Source organism: Hemitrygon akajei, chromosome 5, assembly GCF_048418815.1.
Source record: "Hemitrygon akajei chromosome 5, sHemAka1.3, whole genome shotgun sequence".
Classification (NCBI taxonomy): Eukaryota; Metazoa; Chordata; class Chondrichthyes; order Myliobatiformes; family Dasyatidae; genus Hemitrygon; species Hemitrygon akajei.
This window is the reverse complement of record NC_133128.1, coordinates 25,968,564-25,992,376: the sequence shown is the minus strand read 5'-3', so window position 1 is coordinate 25,992,376 and position 23,813 is coordinate 25,968,564. Positions and strand designations below refer to the sequence as shown.

General features: G+C 39.1%; 1 protein-coding gene across 2 annotated transcripts; it reads right to left on the bottom strand.

The window, feature by feature from the left end:
• Positions 1–1,098: 1,098 nt before the first annotated feature.
• LOC140727278 (protein downstream neighbor of son homolog) lies at positions 1,099–22,157 on the bottom strand. 2 transcript variants are annotated; one of them, XM_073044536.1, is made up of 10 exons: positions 21,644–22,157; positions 16,907–16,987; positions 15,448–15,636; positions 14,811–14,989; positions 14,005–14,183; positions 13,520–13,646; positions 12,780–12,893; positions 11,030–11,228; positions 5,779–5,991; positions 1,099–3,307 (listed from the first exon to the last, which is right to left on the bottom strand). In XM_073044536.1, the coding sequence occupies exons 1-10, from the start codon at positions 21,941–21,943 to the stop codon at positions 3,167–3,169; spliced, it is 1,722 nt and encodes a 573-aa protein (XP_072900637.1). In that variant the 5' UTR covers positions 21,944–22,157; the 3' UTR covers positions 1,099–3,166. The 2 variants fall into 2 exon arrangements, with proteins under 2 accessions (XP_072900637.1, XP_072900638.1); XM_073044537.1 differs by having other exon boundaries at positions 1,099–3,304.
• Positions 22,158–23,813: the final 1,656 nt, after the last annotated feature.

Below are 23,813 nucleotides of genomic sequence, written 5' to 3'. Positions count from 1 at the left end.
TGAAATAGTGGCATATCTAGATAGCAGTGATGGGATTGGGCCGAGCCAGCATGGATTTACCAAGGGTAAATCATGCTTGACTAATCTGTTGGAGTTTTTCGAGGATGTAACCAAGAAGTTGGACGGGGGAGATACAGTGGATGTGCTGTACCTCGATTTTCAGAAGGCATTTGATGAGGTCCCACATAGAAGATTGGTGGGTAAAATCAAAGCTCAGGGCATCGGGGGTAAGACATTGACATGGATAGAAAACTGGTTGGCAGATAGAAAGCAAAGGGTAGCGGTGAATGGGTGTTTCTCGGAATGGCAGGTGGTGACTAGTGGGGTGCCACAAGGCTCGGTATTGGGACCACAGCTGTTTACCATTTACGTTAACGATTTGGATGAAGGCATAGAAAATAACATCAGCAAATTTGCTGATGATACTAAGCTGGGTGGCAGTGTGACATGTGATGAGGATGTTAGGAGAATTCAGGGTGACTTGGATAGGCTGGGTGAGTGGGCAGATACTTGGCAGATGGCGTTTATTGTGAATAAGTGTGAGGTTATCCACTTTGGGAGTAAGAACAGGAAGGCAGATTATTATCTGAACGGTGTAGAGTTGGGTAAGGGAGTAATACAAAGAGATCTCGGAGTCCTTGTTCATCAGTCACTGAAGGTGAATGAGCAAGTGCAGCAGGCAGTGAAGAAGGCTAATGGAATGTTGGCCTTTATTACAAAGGGAATTGAGTACAAGAGCAAGGAAATCCTCTTGCATTTGTACAGAGCCCTGGTGAGACCACACCTGGAGTATTGTGTACAGTTTTGGTCTCCAGGGTTAAGGAAGGACATCCTGGCTGTAGAGGAAGTGCAGCGTAGATTCACGAGGTTAATTCCTGGGATGTCTGGACTGTCTTACGCAGAGAGATTAGAGAGACTGGGCTTGTACACGCTGGAATTAAGGAGATTGAGAGGGGATCTGATTGAAACATATAAGATTATTAAGAGATTGGACAAGGTAGAGGCAGGAAATATGTTTCAAATGCTGGGAGAGTCCAGTACCAGAGGGCATGGTTTGAGAATAAGGGGTAGGTCATTTAGGACAGAGTTAAGGAAAAACTTCTTCTCCCAGAGAGTTGTGGGGGTCTGGAATGCACTGCCTCGGAAGGTAGTGGAGGCCAATTCTCTGGATGCTTTCAAGAAGGAGCTAGATAGGTATCTTATGGATAGGGGAATCAAGGGATATGGGGACAAGGCAGGAACCGGGTATTGATAAGGAATTGATCAGCCATGATCTCAAAATGGCGATGCAGGCTCGAAGGGCTGAATGGTCTACTTCTGCACCTATTGTCTATTGTCTATAATGGGAAAACATCTTCCCAAAAGAACTACACACACAAAATGCTGGATGAACTCAGCAGGCCAGGCCTTAGCTCATGAAAAATATTGCACCTAATTATATAGTGGCAGTGAAAAAATGTTAGAATTATTTGTTGCATGAGACCAGGATTCATAAAATTATCATTCAATGAAAATAAATGATAAATCAGACCCTGAATTGTCTGAAACTTGACTGGCATTTTAACTTCACACATAATGAACACACAGCTGGTTACTGTTTATGATGTGGATTGTGTATAAACTGGACTGACCTACTGCTGACAAGTGTCATCTCTCAGCTTTTACTAGCTTTTTCAAAGTTAACAATGTACAACTGAGACTTGTCTTCTTACAGGCAGCTACAAAACAAAGAAACCCAAAAGAATCAATTAAATAGACTGCCAAACACCCAATGTGTGAAAAAAGAACAAGTCATGCAAGCAATACAAGGAAAACAAATAGCACTCAATGTTTTAAAATCTAATAAAGTCCAAACTCAGCCTCTAATGTCAACTAAAAACTGGGAATTGAAATAATGGTTTGATTTCTACTTTTCAATTAGATAGTATTGCATACATTTGGATGACAAGTATAAGTTGAGGAAGTGCCTAATGCTTGTCTGATTAAAGAAAAGACTCAAACAAAGCAATTTGAATATTTAATACATAATAAATAGTCAATTAGGCACTTTAAATGCAGCTGAAAAGGCATTGGATCCAGCAAGTGGAGTATCTGCCCAATGTTGAATATAGATTGTTCAAGTTAAAAACTGATTATATATACAGTATATATTTCTTTTCTATTTTGAGATTTAGAATTACTTTACACTTTCTTTTATAAATTGATTTATGATTAAATCAACATGCAGTTTGCTACAAACTAATATGTGCCGGAATCTTAAGTTGTATCAGTTGAGATCTAGTTAATTCTCATCCTATTTCAGTGTTAACTGTACGCTATATTTATCACAGGCTAAAACAAATTTCTAGATAAAATACACTAAAATAAGCAAAACTTCACATTCTAAAGATTAATACAACCCTAAATTTTGTTTGCTTATTTGCTTTCTCACTGTGGCAGTGTAAATAAAAAAAATGACTGCAGTTCTTATACAGCAATACCAATATATAAACACTGATATAAACGTTGTTACTGATACAGTTAACTGGAGAGAACATGCATGCCAGTAAATTGTGGGGCTGATGATCTGGAAATCGTATTTGTCACAATATTTGACAAGGCTGATTTCTAACACATCCAATAGCAGGGAATTATTTAATGAGAAAAGGCTACTTGCTGTTAACAATCTCCTAGATAAAGCTAAATATAATTTAGACATCTTGTCTAATACTCATAATTTTACCTTAATGAAAAAGTCAAATAGTATTCTATCCACCTACAGCTCCTTTAAATCTAGAATTCATTATGCTACACATTAATAGCCCCTCATTTCCAGATAAACTATTTACTATAGAATCTCACTGATCCAATGGTTCAAAAAAAATTTCCTTATTTCAAACAGACATTTCAAATAGCCTCCAATGACCCAGCATCACAAAATATGAAATGCATTTATTGTATGCATTAAAAACAATTTAAAATAACATGGTTAATACTAATGTATAATATAATAAATAGGTTTGGTATGTGTCATTTAATATCTATTTTTTGGTCCTCTGCTTCAATCAACATTCATTTATAAAATCCATCTGCCGTTTTCTCCAGCATTTAGTTGTATTTTGTCTCAACACCTATGAAGGTGACTTCTGAAACTTTTGAGTCACAAGTTCTACTGGAATTTCAGCAATTACAATTTCCACAAATACCGATAGTCCTTCATTTCTAGATGCTTCATGGAGGATTTTCCAAAGGTTGGCTGTTGCATTAGTTGATTCAGAGTTTCTGGGTGTAGACCATAATTAGACAGTTCACTCGAAGAGTGGTCCTGCTGAAACAAAAGCGGATTTGAATGCTCAGCATGGAAATAGTAAATGAAAATACAAGAGTGTAATTGGTTTATATTAAGCAAAGTACATGATCTCAATGAAATTCAACTTCCTAGATGGCATTGAGATAACCACACTATTCGTCACCCAACATCCCAAAGGGATCCTTTGGGATCTACATTTAAATTTTGCCTGAAAATCAAGCTAGTCACAGGAGTATGTATTCCCAAAGTTCAGATATCTTGCCGAGCAAGTAAAGCCATCTCGAGAAACAGCTCATCTATTTGAATTAAAACAGCTCCAATGGAGAAGTCAATATAACTACACTGTATTCGAGTGTTTTCTAATATTTAAATATACATTCTTAACTTTTTTTTTTATTGACTTTTGAATGATTTTAAAGTATCACACACACATCAAGTCCCTGACAGGTTGCAAACAAAGGGCCTGTCTTAACATTGTCCAAGTGTTGTAAGGGCCGAGTCAAAATATTTTATTTGGAGGAAGAGCACAGTAACACCTTTTCTGGCCCAGCAAGCCTGCGCATACTGAGGCGATATTAAAAAAGCAATTCTATCTGATCCATTTCCACCATTCTCCATTTTGTTTTTAATCATGTTATCAAACCCGAGATGCAAGAAGCAGCTAGGAGAATCTGGCACCCAGGGGAACATTACCTTGTCATGAGTATATTTAAAATCTGCACAGGGTCAGGATCAAACACAGATTTCTGGAACCCTGAGACAGCAGCATTATCTGGTGCAACATCACGCCACCCAAACTTGAACCATCCAGCTAAAGTTTAATAGGCAAGCTGGTTTACAGAAAATTAGCCCAATATATTTTCATATTTTTCCCCATTAGTTATGAGTTCCTTTTAATTTACAGCAGTATTTATCAAAAAATTTAAGCAACAAACATTCTGCCATCACTATTGTTTCCTTAACTCTTGCCTCTGCCTGCTTCTAGCTGGGTAGTGGTTCCCTTAGTCACACAGTACCTAATCCAATCTACCTTTCTGTTGATGGAACATTTCACAGCTGAAGTGCAGCAAGTGATCCTGTGAATTATACTAAGCCCCAATCTTTTCTGTGAAATGCTCGTAACAGACATGCTGAGAGTGTTTTACAAGGCTGTTGATGCTGTTACTCCCTATAGCCTTGGATCTAGGCTGATGATTACACTATGTTCAATTTCATGCACACTCTCTGAACAGAGAAGCCCAGATCTGCATGCAAGATTAGATTAAATTTAGGTAAGGAGTGATAAATGAAGGAATATTTGCTGTGAAATGACCATCTTCAAAAAGATAGAAGCTAAACCAGGAATTTCCTATCCAACAGCTCTGTGGGAATACCTTTACTAAAGAGATAGTAACAGCTCAAGTCAGTGGTTCATCAGCCTCAAGGGAAATGAAGGATTATGCAACAAAGCTGGCTTTGCTAGTGGCACCTACATCATAAAAAGTCTTCATCTTAAGTTTACACAAGCAGATTTTTTTTGTTTTAAATTTTGTCAAATGAAGTCTGGAAATAATTATTCCTGTTCTAAAGAGGTTGTTCCAATACGTTAATATAGGATGTTTAATTTATTGGTCCTCACCACAACCAACTCTGCAAGATTGTTCTATGTCCATGATCACCTTTTGTTACCAAATAAGTTTCTCAGTTCCACTCTTATTTTCATACCCAATCACCATATAAATGCCCAACTCTCACCTTCTCAGCTTTATTTCCCCTTTATTGTTCCCCATGCCCCATTCCTCTTTGCTAACTGCACTTTTCCCTCAAAATATTGGCTTTAATTATGCAGTAGTTTCCTTCAGCTCTCCATTCCTACTCTGATATTTTTTCTTTCACCCACTCCTAGATACGTCCAGTGTTCTTGCTTTTCTCAAAATTGTCTTCACCCTTCCCCAACTGTACAGCTTCTCCCTACAAAATCTGACTACAATGCAATGCTGCTCTTTGTACTCTTGACTTGAGAGTATGCTTTCCAATATAATTGATACTTCTAACCACTGTAGCAGTGAAGAGGGCACCAGTTTAAAACCCTGTACACAACATGTGATAATAACCAGGTAATCTGTTTCAATGATATTGGTTGAGAAACAAATATTGAGCAAAATACAGGCGAAAACTATTCTGTGCTACAAAATATTGTAATTAGATCTTCTACTTGCAGCAAAATATTGACTTAGTATCTCATTTGTAAGATGGTACTCCCAATAATCCATTAAGTGTTTTAATACATTTTGCTCAAGTCATTCGTTGGGTTTTGAACCTGGAATTTATTGACAAACCAGAATGACAACTTTGCTCATATTAATTGACAGCACATCTTGTGCATTATAGCAGTTTTACATATTTCCCCAAATATCATTTGCACCAGAGCTTCAGAAAATAATCCATTCAGAAAACAACTTACATTTTGTGAGCTAAAACTTTGAAGATAAAAATCTGATGTCCTTTACCTTGCCTTCATGATGTTCCAGTTTGAGAGCTACATTAAATACAGAAGTTGGTTCATGTGAGTGAAAGCCGGCTGTGAAGTTTCCTTTCTGTGCTGACTTCAGCATCAGTGTCAGACTGTGTAGGGCGTGAGGCATGATGGGACCAGTGATCTCAAGGCAGTGAGAGTCCTTCATTCCAGATAGATGCTGTGTCCTAACATTAATACTTCTAGCCTGAATAAATTATGAAAAAATATTACTGAAAATTCTAAGAAAACAGAATAATGTCTTGGTAATTTGATAAAAGGTGAAATATTAAAAATACACAGCAGTAGGTCCCAAAGCAATTAGAGAAAATATTTCAGGCTACTGATCCTTCAGAAAGGTCAACAACTAGAAACATTAACAGTTCCCATCTCCACAGATTTTCTGCTTGACTTTTAATTTTCAGTATTTTGCTTTGAATCTATTTTTTCCTCTCCACTCAAGTTTTGCAAGTTACTTAGCAAACGTCTCCAAAATAAAAACAACAGACTGGACTTCATTGACTAATACCATCAATTCTGAATGGAACCACCAGGGTTTAACCAATTAAACAGAAGTTCAGGGACAGTCTGTCAAATGTTCATGTCCCAGACTCACTGAAAGATTCAGAATTCTGTATGTCAGTTCATCCTGCTACTGGACTCCAAGGGCCAATGAAAAGAGATTTAAACAGTGGCCATTGTGGGAATAGCCATTGTTAGAGTGAACAGAGTTAGAATGTGGAACTGAGGCCTCAGCTCGAAAGGTTTTGGCGAAAAAAGGCAGAGACCAAGGCTCCTGAGGCTATGGCAAGGAGGCACAGGTGAGTAGCAGGCAAGAACATGCAAGACTTTTTTTTTTAATAAATCAGTTAACTAAAAAGAGACCAAATTACAACTAAATAAAGTAGCAATGCAGAACCAAGTAATGTGTCATGGCCGCATGATATGGGAGCTGTTGGACCCCCACTGTAATTCTTGATGACTACATCTGCAGAAAGTGCTTGCTTTAGGAACTCAGGCACAAAATTGATGACCTAGAAGCTGAACTTCAAAACACAGGGAAGGGATGACTTACCTGAATACTAGAATAACTACTACAAATTTGGTCTGTGGTCAGGGACAAGAGGGTATGACTACGAGTAAGGCAGGTAGCAAAGTCCATGAGGTAGTGCTGGAGGACCCTTGGCCTTTGAGATTGCCCCACAGGTCTGAGGTTGTTGCTCAGAGTATGAGAATGGGGGTTGATAGAAGTTTGAGAAACATTCATGGCAACATGGTTCTGGAGCCAGTCAAGAGGTGGAAGAAAAGGGAACTATAATTGTAATCAGGATATTATAGTCAGGGGAACAGACAATTCTTTGTCACAAAGATCAGGAGTCTTTAAGGCTATGTTGTCTGCTTGATGTCCGAGTTCCTGACTTCATATGACCTGCAGAGCAATTTGGAATGATCCAGTTGTCGTGGCCCATGTAGGTACATACAATGAAGGAGAAACAAGGAAAGAGGTTCTACTGACAGAATTTGAGCAACCAAGGACTAAGTTAAAATGCAGACCCAAAAAGGTAATAATCACTGGATTGCCACTGGAGCCATGTGCCAATTGGCACAGGGTTAATAAGATCAGAGAGCTAAACACATGGCTCAAAGATTGGTGTGGGAGAAATGTTTGAATTTGTGGGACATTGGCAACAGTATTGGGGAAGGATCAAGATATTTCCATGGGTCTGGGCAAATCACATAACTAGGGTTGTTGATCAGGCTTTAAACAGTGGTGGTGGGGGGTATGCAAGTTCAACAGCTTGGAAAAGTATGGATGAAGTAAATTACTGCAGAAATGACTGAAGTTTCCAGAATAAAAAGACAAAGTTTAGAATCGGATAGAATTTAACTTCAGGCAACTTGAGTCAAAATTGAAGTGTGGTGAATACAGGACTGAAGGTGTTATATTTGAATGCACGCAGTATACAAAATAATGCAGATGATCTTGTAGCGCAGTTGGAAATTGGCAAGTATGATGTAATGGGCATTAGAATTGTGGTTAAAAGATCACAGCTAGGAGTTTAACATCCAAGGGTGCATATCTTATCGAAAGGATAGGCAAGTGGGTAGAGGGGATGGAGTGTCTTTGCTGGTAAAATATATAATCAAATTTTTAGAGTCATAGGATCAGAAGATGTAGAATCCTTGTGCATACAGTTGAGGAGTTTCAAGGGTAAAAAGACTGATGAGAGTTATATACAGGTCTCCAAGCAGTAGCCAGAATGAGGGCTGATTACAATGGGAGATAGAAAAGGCATGTAAAAGGGGCAATGTTATGAAGGTCATGGGGGATTTCACTATACAGATAGATTGGGAAAATCAGGTTGATGCTAAATCCCAAGAGAAGGAACTTATTGAATGTTTACAAGATAGCTTTTTAGAGCAGCTTGTGGTTGTGCCCACTAGGGAAAAGGCAGTCCTGGATTGGGGTGTTGTGTAATGGAACCAGATTTGATTAGGTAGCTTAAGGTAAAGGAACCCTTAAGAGAAAATGATTATATTATGAATGAATTCACCCTGCAGTTTGCGAAGGGAGAAACTAAAATCAGATGCATCTGTATTCAGTCAAGAATAGAAAGCTTGAGTGTGGAGCTGGCTAAAGTTTATTAAGAAAGCACTAAAAGGGCTGACAGTAAGCAACAATGGATGGAGTTTCTGGGGGTAATTTGGAAGACGCAGGATTGATTCATCCTAAAGAAAATAATAAGGGCTCTTAGGCATATGGATGTAAAAAAAAATGGTGATAAGGGCTATGTAGGAGGGAAGGGTTAGATTGATTGTAGAGTAGGTTTATAAAGCTCAACATTGTGGGCTGAAGGGCCCACATTTTGCTGTACTGTTCTATGTTTTAAAAATGGAATATTCAGGATTGTTCTACAATCACCTCTTTCAGAATCCTATGATGCAGGGTATATCATGAGGATTTGCCCACATTTTATCCTCTCAATTTCCTTATTTTCTCCAATTTTAATTTTTTTTAAAGTTCACTGTCATAAGAACTTCACTTTCCATTTCTGCTACATTTGTAACCTCTGTGATATAGTTTAATGTATCAGCCATACTTTTAACTACCCACAATTTCCTATTAACATCAATATACATTGTGTTTGTATTTACTAGCCTCCTTTTTTAAAAAACATAGCTGTAGGAACTGGGCTAATCATTAGATAGATAGATAGATACTTTATTCATCCCCATGGGGAAATTCAACTTTTTTCCAATGTCCCATACACTTGTTGTAGCAAAACTAATTACATACAATACTTAACTCAGTAAAAAATATGATATGCATCTAAATCACTATCTCAAAAAGCATTAATAATAGCTTTTAAAGAGTTCTTAAGTCCTGGCGGTAGAATTGTAAAGCCTAATGGCATTGGGGAGTATTGACCTCTTCATCCTGTCTGAGGAGCATTGCATCGATAGTAACCTGTCGCTGAAACTGCTTCTCTGTCTCTGGATGGTGCTATGTAGAGGATGTTCAGAGCTATCCATAATTGACCGTAGCCTACTCAGCGCCCTTCGCTCAGCTACCGATGTTAAACTCTCCAGTACTTTGCCCACGACAGAGCTCGCCTTCCTTACCAGCTTATTAAGACGTGAGGCGTCCCTCTTCTTAATGCTTCCTCCCCAACACGCCACCACAAAGAAGAGGGCGCTCTCCACAACTGACCTATAGAACATCTTCAGCATCTCACTACAGACATTGAATGACGCCAACCTTCTAAGGAAGTACAGTCGACTCTGTGCCTTCCTGCACAAGGCATCTGTGTTGGCAGTCCAGTCTAGCTTCTTGTCTAACTGTACTCCCAGATACTTGTAGGTCTTAACCTGCTCTACACATTCTCCATTAATGATCACTGGCTCCATTTGAGGCCTAGATCTCCTAAAGTCCACCACCATCTCCTTGGTCTTGGTGATATTGAGACGCAGGTAGTTTGAGTTGCACCATATCATAAAGTCCTGTATCAGTTTCCTATACTCCTCCTCCTGTCCATTCCTGACACACCCCACTATGGCCGTGTCATCAGCGAACTTCTGCACATGGCAGGACTCCGAGTTATATTGGAAGTCTGATGTGTACAGGGTGAACAGGACCGGAGAGAGTACAGTTCCCTGCGGCGCTCCTGTGCTGCTGACCACCGTGTCAGACCTACAGTCTCCCAACCGCACATACTGAGGTCTATCTGTCAAGTAGTCCACTATCTAATCCACCATGTGAGAGTCTACTCCCATCTCCGTTAGTTTGTGCCTTAATATCCTGGGCTGGATGGTGTTAAAGGCACTAGAGAAGTCAAGGAATGTAATCCTCACAGCACAACTGACCCCATCTAGGTGAGAGAGTGATTTGTGCAGCAAATACGTGATAGCATCCTCCACTCTCACCTTCTCCTTATACGCAAACTGAAGAGGATCCTGGGCGTGCCTGGTTTGTGGCCTCAGATTCTGTATTATCAGCCGCTCCATGGTCTTCATCACGTGCGACGTCAAAGCAACAGGTCTGAAGTCATTCAACTCCTTTGGTTGTGGTTTCTTCGGTACCGGGACAATACAGGATGTTTTCCACTGTCTGGGTACTCTTCTCTGCTCCAGGCTCATGTTGAAGATGCGCTGTAGTGGTTCTCCCATCATTTAATTTTCTCATACTATCTCATCTACCTACTACTTTGCAATGTTTTAGTGCTCTGCTATGGAAAAGGTGTAATTAAGCTGGAAAAAGTGCAATAAATATTTATAAAGGTATTTGTTTAGACAAACTAACCTGTAAGCTAAATATTATCAGTCAATATGGCAGGTCATGCAAGGCCAATTTAATTGAAATAAAGGAATCACGAGAGAGAACATACTTCATAGTAATTTTTGACTTTTTTTGAAAATACCTTCACAAGATGGGTACAGAGGGGAAAAGAAACAAGGACCAATCAATGGATCAATTTATTGCAAATTGGCAGCTAAGGTAGGTAAGCAAGAATATCATTGGAACTTGTTTTAATTAGTAACTTGGTCAGCGATAAAGAGGTTCCAAAATAAGCAAAATTATTTTCTTGGGCAACTGGACACAATACTTAAGAGGCTTATTGTGAAATAAATACACAAGTTACAGAGTAAACTCTCAAATTATGAAATAGAGTAGTAAGGTTATTACATGATATTCTACTATAAACACATCTCCTTTCAGTAAAACAGTTTAGTACTTTAAAGCTCACCTTTAATGTCTGCATTGAGGCTCCTCTGAATGCAACAGGGGCCAAGAGTGTAGGTGGGAGTCCTGCTTGGGGCCCAGCTCCAGCTACTATGCTTTTGTTGTTCATAAGGAAGTTCAACAAAGTGAACGTCTGAGGGCCTTTCACCATTACAGCTGATTCAGGCTTATGGTCCATGCGCACAAGGGTGTGTTCCTTACGACTGGATTTTAACATGAAGGAAAAGCCAGAAATCCAGAGTTGATGATACAAAAAATTGTGAAAATTCAGAGTGGTGACAATCTGAAACCTATAGTCAGAGTGAATCAGATTACTCATTGTTGCTGAATTCAATTATTTGAATTTGAATTCTCAGTTTCCTTAGTGGGACACAAGCTTCTCACGATCAACAGCTGCCCTGTAACAACCACTTTAATAATATTCCCTTAAAAATTATGAGATATCAATACACAAAAGGCAGAAATCATTGACAGTTTATTATACAAGGCTGTCTTATCCCTACATTCTTTCCTCTACCTCTCACCACTCTTCCCTTTTATTTTATTGCTTTTCATTCTGGTCATCTTTTATTTTTCAGATCAACCTACTTTGAAAGCAACATGTGGTGTAAACACAGGCAGTTGGAGAGGTTTGGTTAAGAGCACTAGAGCTAAAAAAAAAAGTGCAGGAAAGAGCTAGGTCTTTAAAATTACAAGCCTACTCTCTGACTGCTGGGTTAACAAGGCACTCCTTCAAATCACAAAGTTCAATACATTTTTGCAATGAATTTTTGCATGTTCATAAAGTAACTCATGCTGAATCAAGTCAACTGGTGGATTAAACTTTGCCTGAAAGGTCAGCAAGAATCAATGCAAATGGTCATTGAGTTAATAAGCAATACATTAAAATTAGCCTGTTTAAAAGGAGCGAAAAAAAGTTGGAAAACAGTGATGTATTCTGGATAGTGTTTTGGGATTGGCCTGAGGATATTCACAATATAACAGTCAAGTTTATACCATAATAGTACTTTGCAAACCTTGACAACAATTCCCTTCTCTTCCTTGGCATTATTTACACAAGATGGAGCAAGATGGCCTATACTATTCTCCTGGACCCATCTGATACTTCTCCAAAACAGAGTGCAAATTGAGTTATTTCATAACAATGCTGCAATAAACGACAATCTAATTTTAACTGTTATGCATTCAACAATTAAAACTCTTGGATACTTCATAAATTAACCACTATTCAATTTATTATTGTAATCATCAGGAACCCAACACATTTATGGAATGAATACCCTAACACTAGTGAACAGTTTCAACAAAACTGCACCAAGATACATTGAAATAAGAGACTGCAAGTCTGAACTAAATTTACTGCAAGCTTCTTCATTGAGTCTTTGGTGCATCTGCTAAGCTGACAACGTTAACGTTTTCTGTTTTAAAAGAGTTTCATTTATATTCAGGTCACTTGCAAAAAATTGCTGATGTATAAGTAGCAATGTAATTGAAGTGACTACATGCACTTCTACCCTGTAATTTTCATAACTGCAAAATGAATATGCAAGGCACAAACCATTCCCTGCTACTTATAAAGAAACCAAGGAGCATACTATAGTAGACAATAAAACGTCTACATTATGAACATCTTAGCTAACAGATCAGGAGAAGCTAAATGAAAATGAAAATTTAACATCATTCCCTCTTCTGATCATTCAAGCTGAAATCCTGTCGGCGCTTCATTCTCCAGGAAACTTGGTTTAAAAGGATACAGTTTAATGGACATAGAACTAGGCTTTCTAACTTTGTCTTGTACACCCATCTCTTTCAGCCAGGATATTCCACCATCATCATTGTCATCATCTTCACTACTACCAGCATGTTCCCTATATCGAAAAAAAATATTAAATGCTTGTTAAACATTCATGATGGTAATTAATGTAATTATGTGAGTTATTTTCATAGTATCACTAATACCCACAGCTTTTATATTTTTGTGCCAGATTCATTTAAATATTAAACACAAATATTGGTGTGAATAATCTAAAAAAAATCTGCATTTATATGGCCAGATTCCCTATTTATAATTGTTCAGGTTTTTTTAAAATCTCTAAATATCAATTTATCAGTTCTAGTCATTTCATTAGATTTATAACTTGACTGGCTCAAGCAATTGTATAAAAGTTTTAATTTCTTAAAAATTGCAAGCCAAGGTGAAAATATAGGGATTGAAAAATTATAGTTCAGAATTTTTGCCTCAGAAATAACCTCTTTGGCTTAAAATATTGTTTTGTGACAGTCAAAACAAAAATGTTCTAAATATCTTATGTGCATAATTTGTAAAACTAATGCAGATTTGCTCCTATGTCAAGTCAGTAGCACCCATCCCCATGCCTTAGCTGCCTCTAAAAAAAATCACAAGACTTTTAATTAAAGCATTAAGATATCCTAATATCATGAAACCCTCTTTTCCAAAATATCCACATTATCTTTTCCCATAAAGTAGACTTACTCCTGAACATCCAAGATTTTTTCCTGTGTTTCAGCATCTGGAATGTGTAACCCCAAATCTGTAGTTTCACTTTTTTTAATTTTAATATTTCTTCTGTCATCCAGTAATGGCAAGGAAAATGTAATCCCTGTGCAAAGAAAAAAAACTGACATAAATATATACCCTATCAATATCAAAATGGGGAATCTAATGAAAAGTGTCACTATTTTTTATGGGAATCATGTTCTGAACTATGATTATAGCTACAGCGTTATTATACAAATGGATTTATGATCCTGTTGCATGAAGAGGGCTGAATAAACACTACAAATATTAGAACTGTTATAATTCACCTTCTATTTCAAAATGCAAGGTAGTTCTTTTTAAAAAAAAAAACAAGGTCTATGTCACTAGAATTCAACTGGACAGGAATTGACCTCAGAGAGCTAATCATCCCTGCCCCCACCAACTGCCATCATAGCACATCAAGGTTGAACTTATCTTACCTTCATCTTTCATAGCTTCTCTGAGACCTCTTGTTGTAGGGGAAATAACAGCAGTAAGAACACCACTCCCTGCTATTCCAGCTGCTCGGAACAGCACAGTGAATTGGTATGTGCAGAAGTAGAAATACGGGCAAAGTTTGGCTCGCAGCAGATTATACAATGAACTAAAGCTGAGTGACCTGGAAAAAGTGAATAAAGAAGCAGTCACTTGGAGTGAAGGTGTTGTTACATTTCATGATAGTCTTCTCTACTGAAGGCACTAATATTGAATTTAGAATTTCTAGGAGTTGGACTCAATAGCATAATTTGGAAAGACAATCAAATGCAAACTCACAATAGCATTCCATCAACAATGCTGTTATGTAGTTAGTGCAGCAGTCAATTTGGACAAATTTTGCAAGATCGAGGTAACCGTTGGGAAAAAAAATAATGCTGGCCAGGACAGAATTTTTATCTTGAGTCATGGGTCTGGACAAGCAGGTATGTACAATTATTTTTTAAGCTTACTGACTTAAAAATAATCACAAAAATACTGCAAAACTTCGGTTCCAAAAATCCTGCCTATCCAGTACAGAAATCTACATTTTCTAAGTGTAAGACACACAAGAGACTGCAGATGCTGAAATCTGATGGGTCATGAGAGCATTAAGCTCTCATTGAGCTCTTTTCTTATGGAAAACTGAGCAAAATTGCTTTCACTCCAAATTATGAATACAAATCCCAGAAAACAAGCTTTAACCCAAATCCATAGTAAAATCCTTAGTTAATTGAATTTTTAAAGTGAAAACAATAAGGCACCAATATACCATTCACTCATTAGCACTTGCTGGAGTTCTTCATCTTGTGCCCATGGATTATTTTTGCCAGCCATTTTCCGCTCTGCACCTATACGAGGGAAAAGTGATAGCCATGGCAGGGAGGGGTGAAGCCAGTATACAAGATTTTGTTGGAAGGCACAGCGTAAATCCGTGCATGATTTTGGGTCCTGTATAAAGGAAAATGTTTTATACTGTCAATAAGAAATTAGTTTTGTCACAACTTAACTTCAGGAATCTGTGCAACACTTATTTGAACTTTTCTTCTTTAAATTAACCCAATATATTAATGTTATTTCATGCATTGTTCACAACTCCAAACTCTTAATCCCACCTTTTCAAAGGCAAAGATTAGTTCAGCATCTGACCCACAGCACTTCCATCTTAAGTGATTAGTTGCCTACACACACAATGTTGGCAAACTGTCTTAAATTTGTTTGAATTATCAGAAAAAGGAATTTGACCTCCCACTATTAAAAATCTGCCCTCGCTCCGTACAGAGGAAAATAGACCTGATAAGATTCAAACCAAATGCCAAGTTTTTAATCAATTAATTTGGTTAATAATTCCAATTTTATTGTAGCAAAAAGTACATGAGGATATGAGTTAAAGATGATTAATTTAGTACCTCTATATGTAAAGGAAAATCAACTATTGAGGAACGACAGTGTTGAATTAATCCTTTGGCTTCTTCTGAAGCTTTGAGTTGATCAGTCCAAGTAAAAGGATGAGGGGATGTGAATAAAGCCCATGTTTTAACGCTCCAGTCAGCAGGGAAGTTTTCAGGTAAAGTGCATTCAGGTAGTATTCTAGAATCCTGAAAATTATTAAAAACAAAATCATGAGAAATTACTGAAGTTTGTCAAAAAGTCTGTTAAAAATGCAAGTTCTCCCTAATGCAATATGTACTTTTTGACTCTGAAGATCTTTTGAGCCAAATTACAAAGGAGGGGAGAAAAATATTCCATGCTACTCAACAATGCAATTACCATCAAATGATCCCATTAAAAGAACTCATGAGATTATAGCACTGAATTTTGAATTTTATTTTAGCAATACAGTGTTGGAGTAGGTCTTTCCAGCCACGCTGCCCCAGCAACCAATTATCCTACCTGGTATGTCTTTGGACTGTGGGAGGAAACTGGAGAAAAACCACACACTTCGGTGGTCATACAGAGACTCCTTACAGAACTGCACCGGAATTGAACTCTGGAACGCCCTGAGCTGTAATAGTGTTGTGCTAATCATTACGCTATCAGTTTATTCAGAAAAAAATTGTCCGTTAATTGTTCCCAACATGAAGAGCACTGATTCATCAGCTGAAGGAAGCTAGGTAATGGTAAGGATGTCTACCACATGACATGAAATTTGAGAGTTTCTGAAGTCAATGCTGAGAACACCAAGAGATCTTGCTTCCCTCCAGTATTACTGTTGTTCTACTACCATTGTTAGGCCTATTTTCCTCCCAAGAACTGTCAAGGAGTCTGGCACAATTGCCTTTAGCTACCACTCTGTATGCAGGCTGTTGTTTGACTAAACTGTGGAATAGATCTCCCAATTTAGACACTAATCACAGAGTAATAGTGGAGCCATCGGTCATCAAGGCGAAAACATAAAAAGTGGGACTAATAATCCAGCATGCTTGGGGCTCAAGTGGAGCCAAATACGCAAATTTCCCAGATGACCGGATGTCATTTCTACTAGTTTTCTTTCATGTCACACAACATTTTAATTGTGGTAACTGGTTACAAAGCAGCAAAGGGCAAGTCCAGTGCTAGACAAATTTCACCAGCTATCTATTTTCTGGAAGACTGGTTAATCTTTACACTACTAAATACTGAATGATTAATTCAGGCCAGCTTCACAGTAGACTGCATCTTGTCCCTGCCCAACACTTACAAATACATTTCCCAGGTCCTTCAATGTGTTCCATTTCTGAATTGCAACCTCTGGATTCTAATGTGGCATGTTAACCTTTGTATCCCAATAGCAAAATGAGCTGGCATCCCATTTATTGTTATTTGCTATTCTAGTGCATGCTGAAATATACATTAATCAACAAAATATAATGATGTACAAAACCTTACTTTATGTTGTATGGGAAATGGTATTTCTTGGGAAAAAAATTTTGCTTCCAAAATGGAATCTTCATCTCCTGAAGGCAGCACCTATTGTACAGAATGAAGATAGGTATTAGTAGATAAAATCTAAGTAACATTAAAGATATACAATTGTATGCTAAACTCCACTGGTTATCCATAGAAATTACCCAAGATTATCCAGTGGGGAATAGGACCTTTGAGCTGCACCGCCCAGCAATCCCGTTTCCGAGCCTGATCACAGGACAATTTACAATGACCAATTAACCTGCCCACTGGTACATCTTTAGACTGAGAAGGGAAACCAGAGCAACCCAGAGGAAACCCATGTAGTCACGGGAAGAATGTCTTCGTCCTTACAGGGAGCAGTGAGAACTGAAAACAGGTTGCCTATACTGTACAGCGTTGTGCTAACCACTACACTCGATAAACAAAAAGTGGCATCATAGTGTTAACCTATAACTGAAACGTGAAAAACTTCTCAGGTTTTTAAATCATCTCATGGGTGCTACGCTAGCTTTGCGGTTAGTGTGGCGCTATTACATCTGGGTGTGTTCCAGAGTTCAGTAAGGACTTTGTATATCCTTCCTGTGGAATACACAGATTTTCCCTGGGTGCTCTGGTTTCATCCCACAGTACAAAGACGTACGTGGCAGATCATTGTAAATTGTCCTATGAATAGGTTAAGGGTAACTTGGGTTGTGGGATTGCAGGGGCAGAGTGGCTTGAAGGGCCTACTCCAAGTTGTATCGCTAAATATTGTTCAAATAGAAGAATGAATGTATATTGGCAAATCAAAGTGATGAATTCATTGATCCTTGGGCACACAATTCAGGCTGTTATTCCAAATTAAGTTAATTTTAAACCACAGAAATACCCTTCATTCGAGATGTTAAAATGTCTTCATTTACAGGTGGATACAACAAAATCTTATGGCAAAATTTCTAAGGGAAGGGTAGCATCAGAATCAGGTTTATTATCACTGGCATGTGTCATGATTTTTTTTTAAACCTAACAGCAGTATAATGCATTATATGATAATATAGAAAGAAAATAAATAGATCAATTACAGTAAGATATATGTATATTAAATGGATAGATTAATATAGTACAGAACAGAAATATTATTTGAAAATGTGAAGTGGTGTTAATGGCTTCAACGTCCATTTAGGAATCAGATGGCAGAGGAGAAGAAGCTGTTACAGAATCGTTCAGTGTGTGCCTTCAGGATCCTGTACTTCCTTCCTGACGGTAATAATAAGAAGAGGACATGCCCTGGTTGACGGGTGTCCTTAATAATGGATGCCACCTTTCTGAGGCACTGCTCCTTGAAGATGTCTTGGATACTACAAAGGCTAGTTCCCAAGATGGAATTGACTAATTTTACAACCTTCTGTAGGTTTTTTTGGTCCTGTGCAGTAGCTCCACCACCCCCCATACCAGACAGTGATGCAGCCTGTCAGAATGCTCTCTACAGTGCATCTCCTGAAGTTTGAGTGTTTTAGTAGACAAACCAAATCTCTTCAAACTCGTAATGAAATATAGCCGCTGTCTTGCCTTAAAAGCTGCATCAATACGTTGGGACCAGGTTAGATCCTCAGAGATCTTGACATCCAAGAACTTGAAATTGCTCACTCCACTTCTGATCCCTCTATGTGTATTGGTTTGTGTTCCCTTGTCTTACCTTTCTTGAAGCCCACAGTCTTACTGACATTGAGTGCAAGGTTGTTGCTGCAACACCACTCAACTATCTGGTATATTGCACTCATCTCTATTTGAGATTCTACCAACAATGGTTGTACCATCAGCAAATTTATAGATGGTGTTTGAGCTATACCTTGCTGCACAGTCATGAGTATGGAGGGAGTAGAGCAGTGAGCTAAGCACACACCCCAAAGTGCGTCAGTGTTGACCTTCAGCGAGGAGGAGATATTATCACCAGTCTGCACAGATTGTGGTTTTCCGGTTAGGAAGTTAAGGATTCAATTGCCGAGGGAGGTACAGAGGCCCAGACTCTGTAGCCTATTGATCAGGACTGTGGGAATGATGGTGGTAAACACTGAGCTATAGTCAACAAACAGCTCCTGACATAGGTGTTTGTATTGTCCAGGTAATCTACAGCTGTGTGAAGAGCCATTTGAGATTGCATCTGCCGTAGACGTACTTTAGCGATAGGCAAACTGACCAATATTTATCCCTTAACTAATACCACTAAAAGCATTAACTGGTCACAATTTCTTTACTTACTTGTACACTGATACCTTTACCTGCAAAGATGACTTGTTACATTTCATAAGCCTTTAACCTAAAATATTAACCACTTCTTTCACAAGGGTTGCTACTGGAACTGCTGAGTACTTCTCATTTAAATAATTTCCATTTATTTAAAAGATGTTTCTTCCCAGGGCTGAAATGGCTAGCAGGAGAGAGCACAGTTTTAAGGTGCTTGGAAGTAGGTACAGAGATGTTTTTTTAACACAGAGAATGGTGAGTGCATGGAGTGGGCTGCCAGCGACAGTGGTAGAGGTGGATACGACAGAGTCTTTTAAGAGACTTCTGGACGGTACATGTAGCTCAGAAAAATAGAGGGCTATGGGTAACCCTAGGTAATTTCTAAGGTAAGGATAAGTTCAGCACATCTTTGTGGGTGGAAGGGCCTTCATTGTGCTGTAGGTTTTCTATGCTTCTATGTTCTAATAAAGTATTTTTGAAGTTAAGTAGAAGATTACATACAGGAAATTCAATTGGACTGTTAATTCTATGCTTACGCACCTACAATGATTTCAGTTTATAAATAAGCAATGTTAGCACCACTGTCCTCTGTTATTAGATGCCTTCCTCTTCAGTCCTTTATTCTACCCATCTCTTCTCAGATTCTTACCTCATCCCCCTCACCTGTCAGGTTGCATTCCTTCCCCTTCTACCACCTCCTTATTCTGGCTTTGCTCCTCTTCCTTTCCAGTCCTGATCAAGGGTCTCGGGCTGAAACATCCACTGTTCATTCCCTTCCATCAATGCTGCCTATTTTGCTGAGTTTCCCCAGCATTTTGTGTACATTGTTCAAGATTTTCAGTAGCAATGCTTTCATAAAGTTCTTTAAGCCCTACAATGTTCCAAAATATCCGTACTGTTTCAACTATGCTCTTTTGATTATTCCCCCATCTTAAAAATCTCTCGTATTAATCACCATGACTTCAACTGGAAAATCCAAAAGTTCAGGAGTTTCCACCCTTAATCTTCTGTGTTTTCCTTCAACCATCTACTGTATTAAAATCTACAACCAAAGGACACAGCATCAGAATAGAGCAATGTCCATTCAGAATAGATGAGGAGAAATTTCTTTAGTCAGTGGTAAATCAATGGAATTCATTGCCACAGGTGGCTGTGGAGGCCAATTCATTCGGTATATTGAAAGCAGAGGTTGATAGATTCTTGATTAGTCAGGGCATGAAAGCTTATGGGGCGAAAGCAGGAGACTTGGTCTGAGGGGGAAAACGGGTTTAGCCATGATGAAATGGCACAGCAGGCTTGATGGGCCAAATGGTCTAATTATGCTCCTATATCTTATGGTCTTTTGAATAGGCTATGATCATCCAAGGCTATTGTCTTGTTTTTTTTAATTGGTCTATTTCAGACTTGGTCTGGTAAACAGTCTTGATTATAGCAGGTAAGTATGATTCTGAACTTCAATGTATCACTCTGATCCAAACCATTTACCATTCAAGTTAATTCTTAGATAGATAGATAGATAGATAGATACTTTATTCATCCCCATGGGGAAATTAATTTGAAGTGCTTTATTAACTGCTTTGCACATTTGACAACACCAGTTTTCCAGCAACTTTCAAGTATTATTGTAAACATTCCATTTGACAAGCTTTTCCCAGATAGGCAAACACATTTTATAATCTGAAAATGCCCAGTAAAATTATAATTTTAAAATGAGATTAATGTTAAATGGGTGGTTAGTGTAAATAGAGTCAAGGTACTGAAAGATCCATTTCAGTTCTGCAACTCTCTATTGCTTTATTATACTTTGGAGGTTACTAAAGGAGGTGGCAAGATGTTATAGCTCTTTGAAATTGAAAAATAGATGCACTACACTTAAATATCTATTTCTTCCATTGATTCTACCAGAATTTTGGTGTAAAATTTAGGTTTCCAACATGTACGGGCCTTTATTTATAGGGAACCTCTCAGGTCTCTTCCAGTCCATCTCAAAGCCCCTTCCTGCCAAACTATTTTTTGAAATGCAGTCACTTCAATAATGTAGAAAGGGTGAGGGAAGTACACGCTAAACTCCCACAAATACAATCTCTCTACAGTTTACTTTAAGTGATTGGGGTTTCATGGATAACACCACCGTGCTTAATTTCCCCCCTTTACATGAAATAATCCAAAAAATGGCACATCCCCTAGAGAAAAACTCGAGTATATTTCTGACTTATATTATTTTAATCAACAAATGAAGATAATAGAAAGTTGCTGGAAGACTGAAATAAAACAAAAATGCTGAGAACACTCGGCAGTGGAAAGAGAAGCGGGGTTAATGCTTAAAATGGAAAAGTTCGTCTTCCCAGAGATGCTTCATGACATTTCAGATTTCCAGCACTTTGACTTTAGTTTAACTCTTCCTATGTGTTGCGCTGATATTATCTGTCTGGAAATGTAGACGTAAAGAGGGAAATCGTTGACATCGCCAACGTGGGAGTTTGGAAGGTGTACCTGAGGAACCCCTTTGCTCAGCACCGTCTCCTCGGCAGGCCGGCCGCTCTCAGGGCCCGGACTCTCGGCAGGCAGCCCACAGGTATTGGCGATGTTGGCGAACGGGTTCCTCCGGCACTTCTTGCTCTGCGGCTGGTGGCCGGGGCCGCCGTTCTCAGCCTTCTGAGCAGAGGAGGTTGGCGGCAGCTCCTCCGAGGGAAGCCTACCGGCCGCGCCGCGAGTCCGCTTTCTCCGCAGCCTCAGGATTTCCGCGGGCTTCTTAAAGCTGGGCGAGTAGCCGGCTACCTGCTCGACCGACATCCTACAGCCACCGGTTTAAGCTCCAAGCCCCCAGGAAGTGAAACGAGCGGCAGTTTTCGGACGTCTTAGCCAGGAGTTATTTAATAATTATTAATTAACTCGTTTCGTGGGACTTCTAACGAGAGCTAACTTAAAACTATTCCTTTCTATTCTTGTTATTAATTCAAAACTAAACGTTGTCTCTTGCTCTGTCTCTGAGTTAAACCCCGCACATCCGAGCTGGAAGAAAACCTACAGATTTCGCGGGAGATCCGATTTGAACGCTTCGCGCCAAGTTAGTGCGCATGCGCTGTAAAGGAGGCGCGGCTGACTGTGGGCGGGCTGGGGGGGGGGGGTCCGCACATGCGCACTGCCGTCCGTAACCAGGCTCAGCAGACGGCCGAACCAGCCCAGTCCAGTAAGTGAGATGGGAGGAGGGTGGATTGTCGGCATGTGTTTCGTGCACCCTGTCGTCCCTGTGAGGGGAGATCCTACCGTACACATGCACGCTGCAGAGCTGAAGTAGAGAGATGCGTGCAGACTCTCGGACTATGAATGCCAAGCTGCAGTGTTCACACTCTTCGATTAAAACCTTCATGGGAATACAAAAGAAACAGGAGGAGGCCACTGAAAATAAGGCCTTCTATTTACATAACTCCCCATAGTTTTCAAATTAACAAACTCTCCCCTCACCACACCACCACTTCTCAGTTTGTACATCGCTATTTGTGTCACAGTCTTTCAGAGATGTATAGCCTGGATACAGGCCCTTTGGCCCTACTGGCTATGTTCCCTCTAATTTGTAATGACTGGTGTGTGCAAAAATCCTGTGCTGTGCAATTTTCCACCTGGTAACAACAGCATGTATGCACTGAATAATTTCTGCAATAAAGATTATAAATAAGCCAGTTCTACGATCTGCAGACAAATCATCATGAACTCCACATTGTCAACACCATCTGCATCAGAAACTGGAAAAGAAAATGTGATTGTGTTCTATTTAATATACCAGCAAGGTGGAGGGTGACAACCTTCAGTGCGCAGTTTAAATTCCTTTGTGTGCTAGTAGAAAAAGATGTGTGCTCACATGTTCATGCACACCCTGGAGGGAACATTGCCTACTGGTCCTTGTAGATCAAGATTCCCATCTAAACTAGCACCATGTGTTGGGAATACTAATCAGCCATCTCTAATTGCAGATATTCTCTGTTCTCTCCAATCACCTCTACTTCGGCCTCTTATCTAAGAAAGGTTGTGCTGGTATTGAATAGCTTCACAAGAACGATTCTGTGAATTAAAGGGTTAAAGTATAAGGAGTGTTCAATGGCTCTAGGCTAGTGCTCCCTGCAGTTTAGAAGAATGAAGTGGGATTTCGTTGAAATTTACTGAGTACTGAAAGGCCTAGATGGACTGGATGTGGAGAGGTCGTTTCCTATAGTGGGAACCAGAGGGCATAGCCTCAGAATACAAGGACATCCCTTTAGAACAGAAATTAGGAGGAACTTATATAGCCAGAGGATAGTGAATCTCTGGAATTCATTGCCACAGACTGTTGTGGAGGTCCAGTCATTAGGTATATTTAAAAGGGAGGTTGATAGGTTCTTGATAATTCTAGGTGTAAAAGGTCATGGGGAGAAGGCAGAAGAATGGGGTTGAGAGGGATAATAAATTAGCCATGATGGACTGGCAGAGCAGAGTTGATGAGCTGAATGTCTTATCTCACTACCCCTGCAATTTAAAACATACTTGTATCTCATCTTTCCCTGGTACTGATGAAACTGTAACTCTGTTTCTCACTCAACTGATGTTGTCTGGCTCTCGAGTATTGTCTATTTTAGAATTCAAGCACCTACTGTTTTAACTTTCAAAGCACATATTCAATTGATTAATT